At 47.7% G+C, this 20491-nt stretch overlaps 1 protein-coding gene across 1 annotated transcript in view; it reads right to left on the bottom strand.

Moving 5' to 3' along the window:
* Positions 1-11739, bottom strand: part of FGF14 (fibroblast growth factor 14) — a 1331526-nt gene extending 1319787 nt beyond the window's left edge. Inside the window, exon 1 of the mRNA XM_086934367.1 lies at positions 10634-11739. Coding sequence (XP_086790493.1) covers positions 10634-10841 — 208 coding nt within the window. The 5' untranslated portion in view covers positions 10842-11739. The remainder of the gene's footprint in view (positions 1-10633) is intronic.
* Between the last annotated feature and the right edge of the window lie 8752 nt (positions 11740-20491).

The raw sequence follows: 20491 nt of genomic DNA, 5'->3' as shown, positions 1-20491 counted from the left end.
CTGCCCCATCGTGGTCAACAGGTCACTCCAAGTGAGGCCCTTGTGCTGTTAACATTAATTATGGCTAATTCACAAACCGTCCTCCTGCAGAGAGCAGCGTGCATGGCTCACTAAAGAACTAATGGAAAATGTATGGATGTAAACAACTGGTAAGTGTGTTATTGAGCCCAGTTCTTTGTAGTATTACCCCAAATGTAGCTTTAAATGAGGAACAGTCTTCTTGTTCATCTGCATTCAAAAGTTGTAAAGTTAACTCTACCTTTTGTCTAGTGCTACAGGGCATTGTTGTCCTATGGTGTGGTGCAGTTATACCCAAATTCTTCATGTGGTAAGACTGCATTCCCCTAAATATGTAGTTCATAATAAATGTGCGGTACACCGTTATTTGCATATTTAACAAAACATTTTGCCCTTCTAGCCTTCTCTAAATAATGGGTTTAATGTGCTCTAAATGTGTGTGAGTATAATTCACTTCTACAATTCTTGAGGGGAGGGAAAAATTAGGTGTTTAACTTGGAAAGTTACAATGACAACGAGTATACAATTTAACCTTGATTTACAACAAGACTTTAGTAAATTTAGGGGATTTTTACATGTTTAGACGTGCCATTCCTACATCTATCTTTGTAACTAACTTACACCCAAAGGAACACAGCATAGATGTTATAGTTTGTCTCGAAATGGCAGTAATCAGTAAACAATTACAAGAATGTTGTAGGAATGGGTGGTACGGCCCAAAAAAGGTATGCTTTTGAAGGAAAGAAATCATAATTTGCAGTTTTAGAAGCTAGGTTTTTTTTCCTAGTCGAATGAAAAAAAAATGACCACAGAGGGTCTGAACACTATGTACACCAGAGAAGATGAGAGCTTCTGAAATAGCGAGGTAAATGTAAACTCTTTAGTAATGAGTACATTCTAAACTAATTAATGCACCTGCTTCACGCTCACCTTCGCTTTCACATAGGTATCCAGACCGCACCTTAAATGCATTATGCAAGCTCGCTGAAGAGTGAAGTGCCTTGAAGCGTCATTATTCCTCATTGACTTCCCCCGTGGACATTTGGAAAAATGTATCTAATTGATTGAAAATGCAATTTGTGAAGCGCTGACTACACAATTCCATTATGTTATTTTACGAAGGAAAGGAACATGTGCCGCCAAGTGAAACCCATCGCCACTGCAAGCCAAGTCAAGACAGACGCTCTGAGACACTTTTTGAAAATGAGAACTAATATGATCAGACTTATTTTTAGGGCGACCATGTTGCACAGCTCTTCGTTGTCAGCCAGTGGTGTGATGCCGTCATTACTTTGTCTTGTTTCCCAGCTTCGTGCATTGGAGCATGTCTGGCATCTGGGATGCTAGTGCCAGGGATAGAAGAATGATGCGGAAATCCAGAGGCCTCCTGATAGACCCGGACTACCCAATGCTAAATGCTTCAGGTCACATGTACCAAGAGCAAAGCAGCAGAAAGAAAGACTGCCTCCTGCATGTCTTGTCTTTCTGAAAGCATCTGAGGGAATGCCTGCGACAAAGATGAGTTAGGGATTGATCTCAGCTGATGGAGGATTTAGAAGATATGCAAAATCAAGCTTGTCAGGTGAAGAGATTTGTAACTACACTTGGAAATGAAATAGTGGCAATCCTTTACCAGAGAACTTCAGAAATATATATGAGAGCTTAGAGGGGGTATCTCATGGACCTTGCTATTGGAAAATTGACCGTCGGAGCATATTACCAATTTTCTGCAACACATAATGTGACCAGGATTGAAACAGTTATACAGCCAGGAAGTTTTCAGGCATTAACTCGTGAACTCTTGCTAACAGACCTTGAGGGCAAAATACAGTTGCGGTTCATGATATCCAAAATGAATGGCATGGAGATATCTCTATGTCACATTTAAATTGATGGTGGTCATTTACAAATTCGTTGGATATACTGAGATCCTGATTTGGTGCAGCCCTAGAGTACCATCAGCAAATACCCATTCACAAACTTGCCCCACTTGTTCAATAGAATTATAGTCATTAGTAAGGTCCATCTTAACACACAGCATTACCGGCAACCTGATGAGAATACACCAAACAGAGCTGACTACTGATTCCCTTCCAACACTACAGTTATACTCACAATCTTGTCCTCACTACAATGAAGGTCTAATGAGACTACATGCTTGCCATTGCTAGGAAAAAAAACATGGCTGCTGTTAGATTGTGATTCAACAGAAACCACCCCGATATCAGAGGTGGGTGATAAATTCCGCTCCAACGGCAGAGTTCGCAGACTTTTGGCCACTCCATGTTATGCTTGCAACACTGAGTTCTGGCCAAAAATTGCCTACCAGCGCATGGTGGAGTATGTTTCTTGTGCGCAGCTGGCCAACAGTACGTTGGCTAGCACAAGCAAGAAATAGCATCTCCTAGCATGATTTTCGGACACTATGAGGGCACCCAGCGAGAATATTCCAATGCGGGCTGTCACAACTGTTCATGGGGAGAAAGCTGTCACTCAAGTAGAAAATCTACACAAGTGGCAGCAAAGAAGCAGCACACTCTGGTGCACCACATGGTGCTGTTCGTGCTGATTTTCAGCAAGGAACATGTTCCCAGCACTAAAAAATCTGCATGAGCTGCACAACGTCCCGGTTTATGCCGGTTCGCGGAACTACACAAAATCTTGCAGAGTTTTCATGTAACTTCGCATAATACCATGGAGTAAAACTCTGTGACTTCCGCCTACCTCTACTAGATATACTAGAAATAGCTCAAGGGAAATGCAAGTGTGGTCCCAGTGAGGTTAGTGCAGTATGAGAAGAGGATGGGACTATGGATTAGGCAGTTAGACGTTACATGATTCAGAGGAATCAAATCATTGCCAGACCTAAGTGCAGTCTTGGAGACTGGATGAGTGGTAGCTTGCAAGGGAATGTGCAATTACAGTACATGTAAGATGTTGTTACTTTGAGATACAGAATGAATTAGATGTTCGTCTACTCATTGTTTCCAATCCATAATTAATGTATTTTTTTGTTTACCATGGTGTTCCGAATCATCTCTAGGAGCAGAGGAAACATCTACAAAAGGAGAGTTGAGAAAAAAATTACTGAGGCAATTTACAGGCTACATAGGAGCAACAACATGGTTAGAAGCAGGCACGGCCCGTGCCGGGCGTTATGCTGGGGCGGTGACGTCAGACAGGGGAGGGTCAGGGTGGGGAGTTGTAAAATGCGGGATATGGACCATTAGAGGTAAGTACCGAAAAAAACAAAAACGAATTTCGTTGCCCACGCTGCATTGCCAAATGTGATGCAGCGTGGCCAACGAAATTTGTTTTATTTCTTTCTTTCTGTACTTACCCCTAATGGTCCATATCCCATATTTTACAACCCCCCACCCTGACCCTCCCCTGCCTGACGTTATTGCCCTAGTATACCCGGCACGGGCCGTGCCTGGTTAGAACCAACAGTTTTTCACCAGTCACTCAAGAATCAGTGATGGGAAAAGGGCAACGTGGATTGTGGTCAATTATTGCCTAGCAATAAACCTGAATCTCAAACGTTTTTTTGTCAGAGATTGCAACTCCCCCAAACCTTCCAGAGGTTTTGTAGATGGATATTGTTAAAATCTCACTTGATCCTAATTTTCCTGTTGTCATCATTTATGGTTGTATCCAAGTTATGGCCTGAGGCTATCTATACTACTATTATAAAGAGAGAACTGTGAACCTTTGAGGCGGGTAAACTCGGGATCCACAGCGCCAATCCAAACACCCAATACATCATTGGAATTGTCAGGGTCTGCAGAGTGACATAGGCTATATACCACCAAAAAATATACATTCTTTAAAAAAAAAACGTTTAAAAAAAAAGTAGTCCCTTGTAAGTAGCGCCGGCCGTGTGCGCTAACGGCGTGCGTGATGACATCATCAGGAGCCCGGGAGGATCGGCGGACAGGAGCGCGAAGAGGAGTGGCGGACAGGAGCACGGGGAGGAGCGGCGGACAGGAGCGCCGAGTTTAGCACACAGGACCTTGGGGAGGAGCAGTGAATTTTTGCCGACTGCGCTGTGGGCTGAGGTAGGTGAGAGGCGCCCGCGGTGGGATGAGGAGGTGGTTGGGGGCCTGGGTTTGGCGGACTTCAACGGATAGGAGCGCGGGGAGGAGCGGTGAAGTTTAACACACTGGACCTTGGGGAGGAGCGGTGAACTTTTGCCAACTGCGCTGTGGGCTGAGGTAGGTGAGAGGTGCCCGCGGTGGGCTGAGGGGGTGGTTGGGGGCCTGGGTTTGGCCGACTGCAGCCGACACGAGCACGGGGAGGAAAGGTGAAGTTTAGCGGACAGGAGCGCAGGGAGGCTGTAAGCAAGCCTGATTGCCAGAGGAAAGGTGAAGTTTAGCAGACAGGAGCGCAGGGAGGCTGTAAGCAAGCCTGATTGCCCCCGGACAACGTCGGGACGGGCTGCAAGTATTCCATAAATTCACTTGAAATGATTTGGTTGGAATGTGACCCACCAGTGTTCTTGGCTTATTACATCAATGCGATACAATGTGAGTCTAATCAATACAAGCGATGCAATGGATAACATATTAGAGCACTGATTATAACACCAATTATGAAAATCTGCATTCAAAAAGTCATCCCCAATGAAACAAGAAGCATTATGTAAGGATGTGCTTCTTATAAAATAGCTCATGGGCTTCCTTAAGTAGTTTACGTACAGAGGGGGCAGCGCAAGAATTCAATACCAATGGCATAACAAGGGTGTCAGGATCCCGAATACAAGCAAGGAGAATGCCACACCCTCGCTCTGCTGCAGGATAGTAAAAGAAAGGCAAAACTGAGGTGCTCAGAACCCGAGGCCTGGGTGTCACTACACTTGCTGAACAAGCCATTTCTGAGGGATGCGGCTGGGATGAAGAAACTAGTATGGGTATGAAATAAATGTGCATGTATTCACATGCAGTAGATACACAGTGTAATATGCTATTTATTTCCATTGTTGAGTGTAGGGGGGCGCCATGACTCACAAGAGGTGAAGCTTCTAGTGGGTCATGATGCCCCTCCTCTCCCACGATAATGGAAATAGAAAGCATATTGCACACTGCTCATCTGCATATATGGTTTATGCCATGCCATTTTTCATGTGTATTTGTTTTTTTGTGGGGTTTTTTGTAAGATATTTAACAAAAACATGGATCCTATGTGCTCAATTTGACAATAAGGCAAAAACACATGTAATGAGACCTCCTGACTATAAAGATTTGTTTCTGAGTGTAAAGTAATTGTAACTTGCAATCTGTGTGGCAGTAAACATTTTTACTCATATCAATTCCTCTCTGTTGTGTTAACCGCATCGCTGCTGCGGCGATTTTTGCGCTGTGCGGCATTTTTTGAATTGCAGCGATTCATGACGAGCTCAGCTCGTCATCAGCATCGAAGGGGTTAATAAACTTAGGTCTGACATTCGGACTGTAATACATCCGTCAATCGTTTTTTATTGGTACAGCCACTCTAAAATACATATGCTATTGTTCTACATGTATTTTCGCTGTCATCACATTAAATGTGCTGGCCTTTTCATGTTTCTATATTTCGTTAAACATGATGAGCAATACTGGTAATTCGACCAATAATATTAAATCACAAATGAAGAGCATTATGGTAACCAAAAACATCACATTTGGTTACAAATCATGATGCCAATTGTAGGAGAAACAAGAAAACATTCTGCCATTTTTAGAGACCCTATGGGTTTGCCCCTAAAATCCTCCTTCTGGTGTCCATCAAAAAGTAATAAAGTAGTGAAAACACAACAGTAATAAGGGAACCTGCTTCTGGTTTTGAAGAGTTGGTGTTTCCCTTAAATCCCAAATTCCTGACATTGACTGAACTGTCATTTAATTATGTTTACATGTTTACATTCCGCAACTTCCCCAGAGTATGTCACCTGGTGTAGGAATGGTTTTAATGATTTGCATAGCTCCAGGGATTTAATTAGGATAAAAAGTGAAGGGGTTCTAGAAAGTGTGTGGCCACTATAATTAAGGGTGTGTCTTAAACACATAAACTACATTTCTGTAATTGTCATTGTGTGCCAACTGACGGGAAATTTGGCTCGTCTCTGAGCTTACTGCTATTGCATCCAGATATATCACAAAATAACAGACATGCGCCTAAAACTAGCCAGGGCTATTGGCTTTCCCGCTGTATGAGATAAATGTGTTACAACAATGATTTTGTTACGAATAATTAATATTGAAAATGTTTCAATTCTGCAATTGTGAGACTGTGAATTAAACATTACTGAGGCCAGTGGTAGGTGTAGGTGTCTTCAGAGTGTGCCAAAAACTCCATGCCTGCATACCTTGCCCCTCGTCTCTTTCCTTTCAGCACCCTCTTTTTACTCTCTCCTGAATGCGCTTCCTCAGTCTCCTTTACTTCACCACTGCTCAAACACTCAAGGCACCACTCAATTGTAAGCAAAACATTTTCTTTTACTTTCGCCTTGTCAATATTTTGACATCTGTGTACATTTGCACAGAATCACAATTGCAACCGGAACTCGTGACCATTGCACTGTGCACTCTGTAGAGAGGCCAGGGATTGGATTACCTTGCATTTTAAACACATTTTTTTGACTGACAGGAACTGTGAGAAACTCTCACTGCCATTAACCTCCACGCCAGCGCTCTCAATGATGGCCTGTAATAAACCCCTGGAGGCGACTCAGTTCAAAGTATACACTATACAAGAATAATGTGCTACACAGAAAAAAAAACGCAATATTCTGAAAATAGCTAACACTTCTAGGGAATGCAAAGTTAGGCAAAACAGGAAATTTAAACAGGAAAGTAATGACTGACAGGGCTTACTTTAAGAGTGCTTATGTCCCAGTTCAGCAATCGAATACAGTTTTGCCAAGAATGGTAAGGACATCCATGTAGATAAGGACTTGTTTCAATGTTTGTTTTTGATTAATTACGGATATGAGACCCGGAAGGACTCAGCCCACTTAAAGCCTTGAGTACCTTCATTTCACTCTCCTGATATATTTTTGGCGGGTGTCTGACTGGCCGCGTCTTTGCCTTCTATACAAGGCACATGCCGCCCATAGGTTTCAATTAGGTCAACAATACTGCTAGCGTTCCTTGTTCTTCTAAGCACATGCTCGCCTTCATTCTCTTCAAACGGGATCTCCCTCAAAAACACATAACTTCACCCACCTTGGACTCAGTAGGTTGACTAACAGCTAGCCTATGATAAAAGCTATTGTTTCAGTGGTACCCCCATAAGCGATGGTCCACACATTCCGCGTAAATACGTCAGAGCTTAGAGATATGCTCACAGCATGCCCACAAACAGGCTACCCTATTCTCTTGCACGGAAAGCAACTGTCTTCAAACCAGAAGCTGCTTCATTTAAAAATTAATTGAATCCCCAGATATCCTCTTGCACTTCTCGCATAGGCCTGTGTTTTTTTCAGGCAGTAAACCTAGGTGCCGTGTTGGAGTTTGAAATCAGTGGGGAAAACATAGCAGCACTCTATTTTGAGTGTTTGACGTTTGCCATGCGGTGTGCTTACTGGGGACATCCAGCATTCCCCACGTACAGCATCTCTGACGTTCAACAGTTGCTGCTGAGGCACGTGCCAAAACGAAGCAGCCACTCAGCTGGTAACGTCACCGCAGACACCATGCCGGGCGCGTGGCAAACCTGCAGGCTGCGCGCGCTGCAGAGATGGAATGTGAGGGTGGCGGGAAACAGCCCAGCCTGACCTGGCCTGACGGGAGGAGAAGCCCCAGGGCGGAGCTTCCCAGGAGTCTCCGGATATATATATATATATATATATATATATATATATATATATATATATATATATATATATATATATATATATATATATATATATATATATATATATATATATATATATATATATATATATATATATATATATATATATATATATATATATATATGTATATTTTTTTCTTTTACTTTTTTATTTTATTTAATTATAAGCCACAAATGCGTGTGTTTTCCTGCGCCAACTTCAAATAACAAAGCATCAAATAGAAGCAACATTGTCAGTCATATTTATTATTTTTAAAATGGCTTGCTTATTGACCAAAATACTAAAGAATACTAATAAAAAATGTATCAGGACACCTGCAGCACAAGAGGGCAAGCACACATTCTCAAGGCTTCAAAATAAATCAAACACATGCAGATGACACTTGATTGTTTGCAGTTGATGTCAAGTTCCTGGGAGGTCGATGGAGGTTGTTTGGATTTGTGAGGAGACAACTTGGATTCTGACCTCGTCCATGTCAATGTCTCCCAGCGTGCATGTGAGGACCCTCTGCATTGGAATCCTGAAAACACTACAACAGACATTGGTGGTACTGGCACAAGTTGGCTGGGTGGCCACCCGCCTTCCACGTCACGTGAAATACACCAAGCCCCTAAAATATGTACTACAGATGGCGAGCCTCGGCATCTGTCACTTGCTTGACATCTTGGTCTATACCACGCTGAAATGTGTGAGTCACCCCCTATTGTTGGCGGAGGTGGCGGTGCAGTTACACATGAAACAGCAAGTGTGGTAATAAACCGATATGATTCATAAGTGAAATTGCAAAATGAGAGCGGACGCCTGCCTGCACAAAGTAAAGGGATAACACATTTCTGGCATATTTGTTTATCAACCCGACCCTTCTCTGGTGGCCATGCAGCATTCTGGGTACACAATGGGGGATGGGCGCTCACAGCTCAAACAACACTGCAAACAGAGACTCTGGCATGTTGAGGCAAATATGAGCTGCATGGCATGGTTTGTTTGAAAAACGTAGTGTTTCCATTTCAATCCACCTGCAGACACCGTGTAATGTAATATGTGTTGTGTGTGATTCACACATATGAAGCGCTCTGATACCAAGGTGTCCGGCGGCTAGAATTTTTTTTTTTAAATGAATGCAGGTTGTAGGCTGAATTCATAATCTTGCATCTCTCTCTTTCCAAAGACGGCAGCAGCCCTGGGATTCCCGCGGGGACCCGGGCTTCCGGGCCTGCCTTCCAAACATGCCCCTAAGGCTCAGTGTTTACACTGATCTGCCGCCGCTGGAGGGGTGAGGCGGACCCGAGGCCCTCTGCCTCCCTCCCCCCAGCAGTCAGGGTGAGAAAGGGAAGCCCCCACAGCCAGCCCCGGCTCACTGCGGTACCCGGGAGTGTGATGTCAACAGCGCAGTATGGATTCCTCGCCGCGCATCAACAGGCAACATGTGCCGCGCATGGCACGCATAATGGCCCCGCGCCTGTCAACACACACACAGCGTCCCCCCCAGCAGCCTGCCTGCCTCCCTCCTTGGTATTCTGAGTAACTCGTGCTGCGTGCTGCAGGACCGTCAGGCACACGGGAGGATGTGAATGTTTGCCTGGCCGACATGTATTTTGAGGTAAAGGTGAAAGAGCGTGAACCCCACTGAAGGGTAAGAGGACACAACGGAATAGACCGGCCAGTGACCGCAGTGACAGCCCGAAGGCCCCGGGTATAGAGGGGGGGCGGGTGTTCTGTCAGGGAGGAACTATGATCTACTTCACTGCAGTGCCAGCGTCAGGGAGGAGGGGGTGTGGGATCCTGAGCACTGCCCGAGTCTGCTCTGACCGAGGGTCACCCCAGAGCATCAACCCCACCCCCCAAACACCCCCATCCCCACCACACACATCAAAGTCCAAGCCTGGGTCGGCTGCAGCGGGGAGGCCCAGCCATCAAACAAGGGGGCAGCGGCACTGCAGAAGCACACTGCCCCCGCTGGATGCAGGGGCACCAGGCCCGCCTATCCCCGGGCTCACCCAAAGCACGCCGACCCACTTATCATGCCAAGACCAGCGTGGACATGTGCTCCACTCCCGGCATCCGTCATTTGATGTCACAGGTGCCATCCGGCCTTGCTCGCTTCTCCCCCGCACACAGCCCCCAAAGGAACCTTCCTGCCTCCGCCGCATCGCAGCAAAGCAGCCCAGCGCCTGCATGCTCACCGGCACACATATACCGGCATCAGAGGAACACAATCTCTCAAAAATCCCACAGGCTTTTCCACGCTGCCTTGCTCTTTTGATTTCCAAACAGGCCACCTCACTGTGACAGAACATCTTGTCGATAACTCCGCTGCTAGTCACGAGACAGCACCGCCAGCCACAAGGTTACACATTTAAAAAAAAACGGAGATTTAATCTGTGTTTAACGACAGGACACCTACTTACAATAGGGTGCAATCTTTTTGTAACTTAACCACAAACTGGTGCAGAATATCTGTGCCACGGGCACGTGAAGGGTCGTCTAAAATGGCCTTGAAGTGTTTTCAATTGGACATTCAAACGCATTATTGACATTTTTTTCCAAAAGGCATGCAAAGTTTTCTGGTTTCTAGAAATCCTGGGTGTCTCAGGGGCACAGATTAGTTTTGACTCCCACACACACGTCTTAACCTTCCTAGCCGACACAAGAGTGCAGCAGCCTGGCCCGTAGGCCCTCCCTCTGCACCCCCACCGCTTCCACCACGGGGCCAGGGCACCCCAGAGCCCCACAGCAAATATGTACAAAGGCAGGGACGTGCTTGGCATGCATTTCGCTTACCACTTGGGTTCTTATTTTTCTTAAGACTCTTGCCACAAAGACACTGCAGCATATGCGTTCCTTTGCTGAAAATGTTCCAAAGAAACCACATTGATTTGGGCGAAAAGCAACCCAACAGCCTAGACACCCTGAGGAAGAAGAAATCCTTGTGGTTGCATAATAATGGCTTGAGATCAGTCGTCCTGAACAGGGGCACCAGCTTCACCATAGAAAACGGTTTGTGCTTCCTATGCCTGCTCACTTGTGTGTCTCGTTTTTTCTCCACCTTCTCGCCTGGCTGTTACCCTTTCAGAGACTTCTCAAGCACAGAGCCCCACTTTTGTCTTTTATTTTCCCATCCAGCGTTGTGGTGTTATCCCTTTGTTTTTTTTAGCTCAACGTTGGCAGTTTCAGCCGAAAGCGGTGCGAATCTTCCTTCACCAAGAAATCATCCCAAAATGGAAAAAATATGTAGCCACAAAGTGTAAAAGTGAGGATTCCCAGAAGGAGAGGAGGCCGAAAACTAACCAAAGGCCAGAAGGAGCAAAACAAGACCCCAAGGTGAAGACCACAACATTTGCTGCCACACTTGGATTCCCTGGGAGGATCAGAGGGGATGAGGGAGGACATGAAAAGGAAGGGGGCGATGCATCTTAGAGGGACACCGTGGTGTGTGTGGACGCCTCCCTGGGTGAGGAAACAGGTACAACAGGCGAAAGAATGAAGGCGGGAGCCAGGTAACCTCGCAACCCCCTGTGGGCCCGGTGCTGTGCGTGTGGAACGTGAGGGGCTTGCAGCATCAGTGCCGGCAACAGGGGTGTGATGGCACCTCAGCAGCCAGCTCTGCCGCGGTTCGAGGGTGCTGCCTGCGGTGGGCGCTGCTCGGGGTGGGGGGCTCCCGTGCCTGTCCTCGGGCTCTCTCCCTGCTCCGGGTGCCGCGGCCGCCGGGGTGCATTGGGCTCTGGCAGCGGTGGGTAGCCTCCGCCTGCCTCCTCTTCCTCCTCCGCTCTCTGGCTGTTGATGGTGGTGCTGATGCTGCTGCTAACTGCCGAGCCCGGCTCTGCCTCTCGGGCGGGCGGGGATGCACCGGGGGGCGCGGGGCGGGGGCTGCAGGTTGGCTGCCTGGGAAGCCGAGGCTCGCCTGTGACGTGCGGCGGGTGAGATGCCTGAGCCGGCCCGGCGAGGGCAGTGTCAGCGCTGCAGTCTTTCCCGTTCCCTCCCCCTCCCTCTGTCTGTGCGGTTCCGCTCTCCCCCTGGCTGATGCTGCAGCCTCCTCCTCCCCCAGCCCCTCACGCAGGGTTGCCCTGCACCCACCGTGGTGGCCACCTGAGCTGTCCGAGAGTCTCTCCTTCTCTCCAGCCCCCCAGACACACCTCACAGATGAGAGGCCGCGGGTCACCCAGGAGACGCCTTTCCTGGAGCAGGCGGGCAAGACATTGTGCACTGACTCACTATCAAGTTCAAATGTTACTAAAGTGTGGAAGCGTCGCATTTTCCGACCCCTCAAATAGAAAAAAAAACTGCAAAAGATGTAATACATAAATAAACCTGCAGCAGGCTTTTTCGCACCTGTTGAACATCCAGCAGAGAGTGAAGCCAATTGCTTAAGAAGGTCGCGCCTTTAAAGTCAATGGAGCATCGGTTAAGAGGACGAAACAGGTTTACAATGAAGATCATTCAGTTCAAGCCTGTTTACTTTTAGGAGCATGAAGAGGATTGAAAAAAGGATGCATCTGAGGATGACATGAAGACTTTATAAAATCTATTCAAGTATTTGATGCGCCTAGTTCTGGAACAGGAGCTAGGCCGTTCATTGACATAAACTCTGGATTCGATTCGATATAAACTCTCCTTTTGGGGTTGTGTGACAGAACCACGCATGCGATTATATCATATGCCTTAACAATGCCGTCTTTACCATGACCTCGTCTTGACCACGCATTCCTCTACCACCCAATGCCTTTTCAACCAATTGTGTTGTAAAGTCATGATTCGTAAAAGCATATGAGTGGTAAAGGTTACAACCCAGCCCCATGCCCTGAACCCTAAAACCCAACCCCCAGCACCGAAAACGGTCCGCCCAAGGCCTAAAAACACCCATTCCCCCAGCTATGAGCTCTGAAACCACCCCAACCCTAACAAGCCATAAATAAACAGATGGAACATGGGGGAGAGTGGCAAAGGAGTTTGCATATAACAAAGTGCCCTCCTGTGTCTCCCATCAAAACTTCAGATACTAACTGCTACCAACTACAGTAGAGAATGTAGCACACACCCTTCAGCAGCAAATCTGTGCAGATCGATCCAGCTTGACTGCAAAAAACAACTGTGTGAAAAGACTGTGTAGCAGACTGATCTGGACTTAACGATACAATATTGACCGAAGTTTCATAACTAACACTCTCAAGTGCAAAGCAACCCAAACATAAAAGTAATTCACATTTACCCAGAGTACAACATATGAAATATATTGCTTGCTCGGCCTGTGTGGTGTGTTCATGTGAGCCCACTGTAATCTATTGTGATGCACTGCCATGCAAAGTATGGGCAGACTCACCGGGAAGACGGAAGCTCCGGACTGCTTGCCGATGACTGGCTGTTGTGTGATTTTACAGCCCCAGCTGGTGGTTTTGGTTTAATTTTTGCTTTTTTTCAGCTGCTCACAGGGTGTGTGGCTCTTCCTGTGACTGTGATCATGAAAAACAAGCCCCCTCGTTGACGGGGTAACCTAAGAGCTGGTGCCAATCCCGGAGCGGCTTGGTGGTGATGTCGATGGACTCTGGTCCCGGTGAATTCAATTTAAGTGCTCTTGCGTCTCCCGGGGCAGCGGCGGTTGTGTAATCCGCATGTAAAGTGCAAGTCAAACAGGGGCATCAAAGGAAGCAGAGGAGATGGTGGGGGTCAGCTGGGCATAGCGACGCGACCCGAGCCCTTCACGATAAAGTCTACCCCATAGAACACATGGGAGAGGGCTCGGAAAGGTGAAAAGGTACGGCTGTGAGACACGCTCTGTGTTGGGGGAGGGGGAGGAGCGTTAAAGCGCGCGCTCAAGAACAGCATTGTGAGGAATGCACGTGAATGCCTGCGAATTACTGATAATTAGGGAAATATTACCTACTTTCAATTAGACAGTTTAGCGGCAACAACAATTGTGGGTTGAAGTGCAGTATGAAACAAGGGAGAGCACAAACTAGAAGCCATGTTGACGTAAAAGTAACGCAGCGCGGCCGAATGAAATTTCAAGTCGGGTGGGGGGCGGGAGAGAAGGGAAGTGAGCGAGTGGGAGGGAAGCGCTGGTGAAGCGTCGCCCTACAAGAGCCTGGTTGGGGCGGGAAGGGGAGGGGGCGGAGCGGGTAAACAAAGACGGACGTGCACACGCTTTTAAGCTCAATGCGCATGCGCATTGAGCTTAAAAGTCACGGGCACTGCAAGGAATCGCCACGATTCCTTGCAGTGCGGATAAAGAGTGGATAAGTGCCAATACTCTCGCTTGCTCGATGCGCATGCGCATCGACAGGCGAGACCTAACGACCCCGACCCCAGCACTAAAAACACCCCAGCTCCATGCCTGAGCCCTAAAACCGCCCCTAGCCCTATAAACTTCCCTGACCCACCGCTCCCGCTGTGAGCCCTAAAACTCTGCCCCAGCCCAAAAAAAAACGACCCCGACCCCAGCCGTAATCACCAAGCCGCGGCTCGAACATTCCTGTTCCCAACTGCTCTGAATCTAGAACTCTGACTGCCTTTATCAAGAATATGCGTGTCAAAGGCATATGTGTGGTAAAGGAAAGCATGGCAACGCTTGCATGGTTACGGAATGCATTTCCCACTTTAATTACTAAATGGTGCTATCTAAGATGAGTGCCTCAAACATCAAAAGATGAATGGTTAAATGGACAGGTACTCTCAAACACCGAGCTCTCATTTGAAAAGGCGAATACTAGCACTTCTCAGTACTGGTGCAACACTGTTCTTGAAAGAGTGACAACGTTTCTCTGCAGCAAGCAGGTACCCTGCGATTGGGAACACCTATACCTTTCTATTCACATTAAAGCCTTGTACAAGATAGCTGCTATGTCTTGCAAATGCTGCTGTATCCTGGTTGGGGGGGGGGGGGGGGGAGGGGTAATGGCCAGAGCTGCTGACTTTGGAACTGAAAAACTGGTTCTAGTGTGGGTTTTGTCTCAACATCCTGTGATTCTGCTCAAACCCTTTTGTGACCATGCCTATTAAATTAATCGCTTTGTCTGAACTGACCTGTTTTCGAGGAGATTATCGACCATTTACCAGGGCCCCATCTTTACAGCTCGTCGGACCCGCTGCGCGGGTCCCGCGTCGCGGCTCCAAAGTGTAGTCAGCGCACCTGGGACAGAGGCATCGAGTCAGCCGGAGGTGGAGGCGGGGGCTGGACCAACAGCAGGGCTGCGAGCGGTGACGCATGGACTCATTTTCCCAGGAGTCCCTGCAGGATTACATCACCAGAACCTGGGCCGCTCTCCCTGCTTGCCACGCCCCCGACATAGGGGTATCAAAAAGGCCAGCGTCCCTGTGGATTGTGGGACGCTTTGTCTGAACTGACCTGTTTTCGAGGAGATTATCGACCATTTACCAGGGCTCCATCTTTACAGCTCGCCGAACCCGCTGCGCGGGTCCCGCGTCGCGGCTCCAAAGTGTAGTCAGGGCACCTGGGACAGAGGCATCGAGTCAGCCAGAGGTGGAGGCGGGGGCTGGACCAACAGCAGGGCTGCGAGCGGTGACGCAGGGACTCAGTTTACCAGGAGTCCCTGCAGGATTACATCACCAGCACCTGGGCCGCTCTCCCTGCTTGCCACACCCCGACATAGGGGTATCAAAAAGGCCAGCGTCCCTGTGGATTGTGGGACGCTTTGTCTGAACTGACCTGTTTTCGAGGAGATTATCGACCATTTACCAGGGCCCCATCTTTACAGCTCGCCAAACCCGCTGCGCGGGTCCCGCGTCGCGGCTCCAAAGTGTAGTCAGCGCACCTGGGACAGAGGCATCGAGTCAGCCGGAGGTGGAGGCGGGGGCTGGGCCAACAGCAGGGCTGCGAGCGGTGACGCAGGGACTCAGTTTACCAGGAGTCCCTGCAGGATTACCTTTCTGCACCCTTCTTCTGCCGAACTGTGCCTGTGCCAAGCGCTGGAGGACTGAAATAGCGCTCTGTGTTCCTGCTGAAGCGCACTTTAAAGCGCTACTTTTCGCCGGACCCGCTCCGCGGGTCCCGCTTCATTGGAGCAGCTCCTTGCTGTAATTGTCATCTTTGTACTAAGGGCTTGAGGCACTCAGGGCTGCGAGCGAGCAGACTGCTGGACTCCAACTCCCAAGAGTCCCAGCAGCTGCCATCACCGATTCCACCTGGTGACGCTCTCCCTGAAGGCCACGCCCCCTGCTTTCCTGCAAAAGGCGCCGGATCTTCAGCAGCAGCGGATACCTTTCTGCACCCTTCTTCTGCCGAACTGTGCCTGTGCCAAGCGCTGGAGGACTGAAATAGCGCTCTGTGTTCCTGCTGAAGCGCACTTTAAAGCGCTACTTTTCGCCGGACCCGCTCCGCGGGTCCCGCTTCATTGGAGCAGCTCCTTGCTGTAATTGTCATCTTTGTACTAAGGGCTTGAGGCACTCAGGGCTGCGAGCGAGCAGACTGCTGGACTCCAACTCCCAAGAGTCCCAGCAGCTGCCATCACCGATTCCACCTGGTGACGCTCTCCCTGAAGGCCACGCCCCCTGCTTTCCTGCAAAAGGCGCCGGATCTTCAGCAGCAGCGGATACCTTTCTGCACCCTTCTTCTGCCGAACTGTGCCTGTGCCAAGCGCTGGAGGACTGAAATAGCGCTCTGTGTTCCTGCTGAAGCGCACTTTAAAGCGCTACTTTTCGCCGGACCCGCTCCGCGGGTCCCGCTTCATTGGAGCAGCTCCTTGCTGTAATTGTCATCTTTGTACTAAGGGCTTGAGGCACTCAGGGCTGCGAGCGAGCAGACTGCTGGACTCCAACTCCCAAGAGTCCCAGCAGCTGCCATCACCGATTCCACCTGGTGACGCTCTCCCTGAAGGCCACGCCCCCTGCTTTCCTGCAAAAGGCGTCGGATCTTCAGCAGCAGCGGATACCTTTCTGCACCCTTCTTCTGCCGAACTGTGCCTGTGCCAAGCGCTGGAGGACTGAAATAGCGCTCTGTGTTCCTGCTGAAGCGCACTTTAAAGCGCTACTTTTCGCCGGACCCGCTCCGCGGGTCCCGCTTCATTGGAGCAGCTCCTTGCTGTAATTGTCATCTTTGTACTAAGGGCTTGAGGCACTCAGGGCTGCGAGCGAGCAGACTGCTGGACTCCAACTCCCAAGAGTCCCAGCAGCTGCCATCACCGATTCCACCTGGTGACGCTCTCCCTGAAGGCCACGCCCTCTCCTAAGGTCAGTCAATAAATAGAGTGTCAGTACTCAGCTGCGCGGGAGCGCCCGGGTAGCGCCCGGGAGAAGCCCGGGACAAGGGCGGGCCCTCTGAGGCCCTCAGAGGCACGAGAAGGCCAGGCTAGGCCCACCCCCTTATGCCCGGTAAACCATACTCCTTTCTTACCTTAAACTACCTGTGAGACTGCACCTTTAGCTAGTGTACAGCCGGGCAGATATTTAAGATCCCGTTCCTAGAAATATTCACTTGCAGTGTAATCTCAGAGTCCCCTATCCACTTAGACCACGTCACTTTGCTGTGCAACCACGACAGTGTCCCCCCGTCACAATGACAAAGAAACTAAGATCTGGAAAAATAATAGTAGGAAGATCCAGCACCAAAACAAAATCAAATCCCCTTAGAAACAAACATAGCCAATCTACCAACATGAAAAGTACGTGTCAGCTTTTCAATTTCTGGGAAAAGGGTAAAAACAAAGCCTCAGGGGTGGACAATAAAACAATGGACCCAAAGGACCCTGGAGTTATCCTCCTAGATTCTGCCCCTAATAATAATGTTCGAGCGAGCCCTGAAACTAAAAAGGTAAGGGCAGACTCAAGTCCAGGGCCAATTAGGACGCCACAATCTCCCCCCAAGAGCGAGTTCTCACCCCCCCTATTTTCAACTCTGAAAAATAATATTGACCTAGCACCAGAGGTAATCATAAAAACAAAAAAAGACATAGAGCAAGATAATTTAAACATCATGACAATTCCCCACGATGAAGCTACTCAGCCAGCTAAAAGTTCACTAATCAAAACGTCATTTCACAACGGTTTGTCCCCAATGATTCTAGATGAAGTTCTATGTCAACGGTATTTAGAATCTGATCCCACAAAAGTTGAGTTACCCCAGAACACCCCGCTAATGTCAAACCATGCCGGCCTACATCTTTACAGTAGTACTCCTTCCAAAACCTCACACTCTCACTTTTCCTCTTGTAGCAGGGTTTCCGTTCTCCCACAGAACTGTGCATAGAGATCTAGAACCTCAGTGAGTTAGGATGATCCAAAACTCATCTCAGTGTCAGAAATCCCCTTACCTAGCTAGCTACAGTGTCTCATGGGTCATTATGGAATGATCCATGTCTTAGACAAACCAGAACATGAACTTTAGAATACCTCAGGAATCGTGGAACACATGAACACTCTTTCGTTATATAATCATTTCAAACCAAAACTGAGAGTCAAAGAATACAAGTGCAAGTTTGAAATATTTATTATTCAATGCAAAGTTCTCAAACGCAGTATCTTGTATAATACTAAAATGCAGATTATAAAAATCAGTGTTAGCAGCATAGTCACTAATCCATAGTAAGCAAAAGGTGATAGCATGTTACAATGCAAAATCTATAGAAATCTATATCACCTATATTTCGCGCACCCTATTTAGTATATTATTTTATATCTAAGAAGGTCTCATTCGGGCTTTAGCATGGCGGACCCATACCTCTAAATGTCAGTAGGAGTAGATCACATCAACAGCTACCAGCTCTCTTCATGCGCAGCACCAAGTGTCTACGTTCATTCCGTGTAACTCTATCTTAAACCCGCGTAGAGCCCAAAATGTTGGCATCAACATTATTTGTGTTATGTCTAATGTGGTGCGAGGATCAGGCCTCCCAGCAACCTTGTGTTAGGTTATTCTTAGAGTGTGCAGCTCTCAGTGTGCAGACAGTTGTACCAAGTGTACCAGGCAAAGCTGATAGCATAGTAATAACATATTATTCTCAAATAAATCACATCACCGCTTCTAGGTTGAAAGCGACAACAACAAGTAGGTGTCGTGTGCAAAACTGAAGCCAAAGGAAAAATGTCTGTTTAAACATGTAATACACTCATGCTAACTTAACGCAATATATGTAACGAAGTATCCATATGACACCCCCCCATTGATCCGAGCACCGTCAAACATAAGGGAAAAGGCAATACTAAATCAGATACATAAAATGAAAGCAAAGTTCAATAATCTTGAGCTAAAATAAGCTAAAAAAAATATGTATGAATGAATATGTATGAATGCCTACAATGGCCTCAAACCTAAAAAAAAAAAAAACTCTCGAACCAAAAGTTAATCGCCAGGTCTCAAAAATATGAAATGTAGGACCAGGTCGCATTAATTCAAATGTCTGTAAGAGAAAAAATAAGGCACTTATCAGATTTCCAAAGTCATGTGCCACATTGACGTTATCCTCAGCGACATCACGTGATTGAACTCTCCATCATCTGAACACAGTCCATCCCTCCAATTCAGCAAGGGGAAAGTCATATTTCATAATAAAGCATTCCTCCCAGGCATCTCACGATTGGAAAGTATATGCAAAGAAAGTTGCAACAGCCTCCAGTATGAAATCGCTGCCATCATCCGAAAATAGTTCAGCAATCCAATTCAGCAATGGGAAAGAACATACGTGCTCCTCCAGCATCGGATCCTCCTGTAACGTCAGAGGACAACTCGGTGGGTTCACCAGATCGCTGCGTGTCAGAAAGGCATCCGCCGCTGCAGAGATCTCCCATTGGCCCAGTACTCCATTTATTGCTGCCTAGGCCATAACTCTTTCGCCAGAACAAATCAGCTCGTGAGCCACCACGGGACGCATTAGCTGATCAAAATCGACGTCAGGAGCAGTCCTCAAGCATAGGCACAAATCAATGGCCCAATCGAACTCGCAGCTCAGGCAGTGAAACACAGGTTGGACACACGTGAAGTCGGTGAACCGAAATGACAATCTATAAGCCGTGCTTAATGCTGCAAGCGGCAATGTTCCATAGTAATTGAGCATCCGATTACGGCACAGCGTCAGGAGGCGTTGAACGGCTTCTTGCGCAGGATGGGCATCCATGTTTTATGAAGAAAAACACCCACAAAATGCCAGCGGCTACAGCCAGTAAAACAGGTAGTCCACCAAACAGACTCGAAAAAATAGAGTGGAAAAACGTGGGAATGATACCAAAAACTTTTTCAAATGTAGTCACGAGGCCACTGCTAACCAATTTAAAAAAATGTGCAAGCCCAGTCGTGGAAGATGCCTTAAAAATCTGGTGCACCAGCTCACAGAAATGAAACGGCAAATCAGTATTTAAAAGCGCCTGCACCTCTGTGCGTGTGTTAGCTATGTGAAGGACATAATTTTCCCGGGCCGAACTCAGGGTCACTTGTTTTTGAGACAAAAGGGCCCTTATTCTGCTTAAACCATTGAACTTCGCTTCCAAGGTTGGAATCCGTGGCCAGATGGAGACATCTGAAGATCCATGCGTGGGTGGGTATAGAACATTCTTGCAACACACCACACGCTCTGATACAGTTACCACATAAGCCACACCAATTAACAACCCACAACATAACTCGTTGTTTAAAAGCAAATAACTACCATTAGTCAATAATGTAAATGTAGGAACTACTGCTGGAACTGGCGTGCCTTT

Source organism: Lissotriton vulgaris, chromosome 8, assembly GCF_964263255.1.
Source record: "Lissotriton vulgaris chromosome 8, aLisVul1.2, whole genome shotgun sequence".
Lineage (NCBI taxonomy): Eukaryota > Metazoa > Chordata > Amphibia > Caudata > Salamandridae > Lissotriton > Lissotriton vulgaris.
The sequence above is the reverse complement of the archived record's forward strand: the minus strand, read 5'-3'. Positions and strand labels throughout refer to the sequence as shown.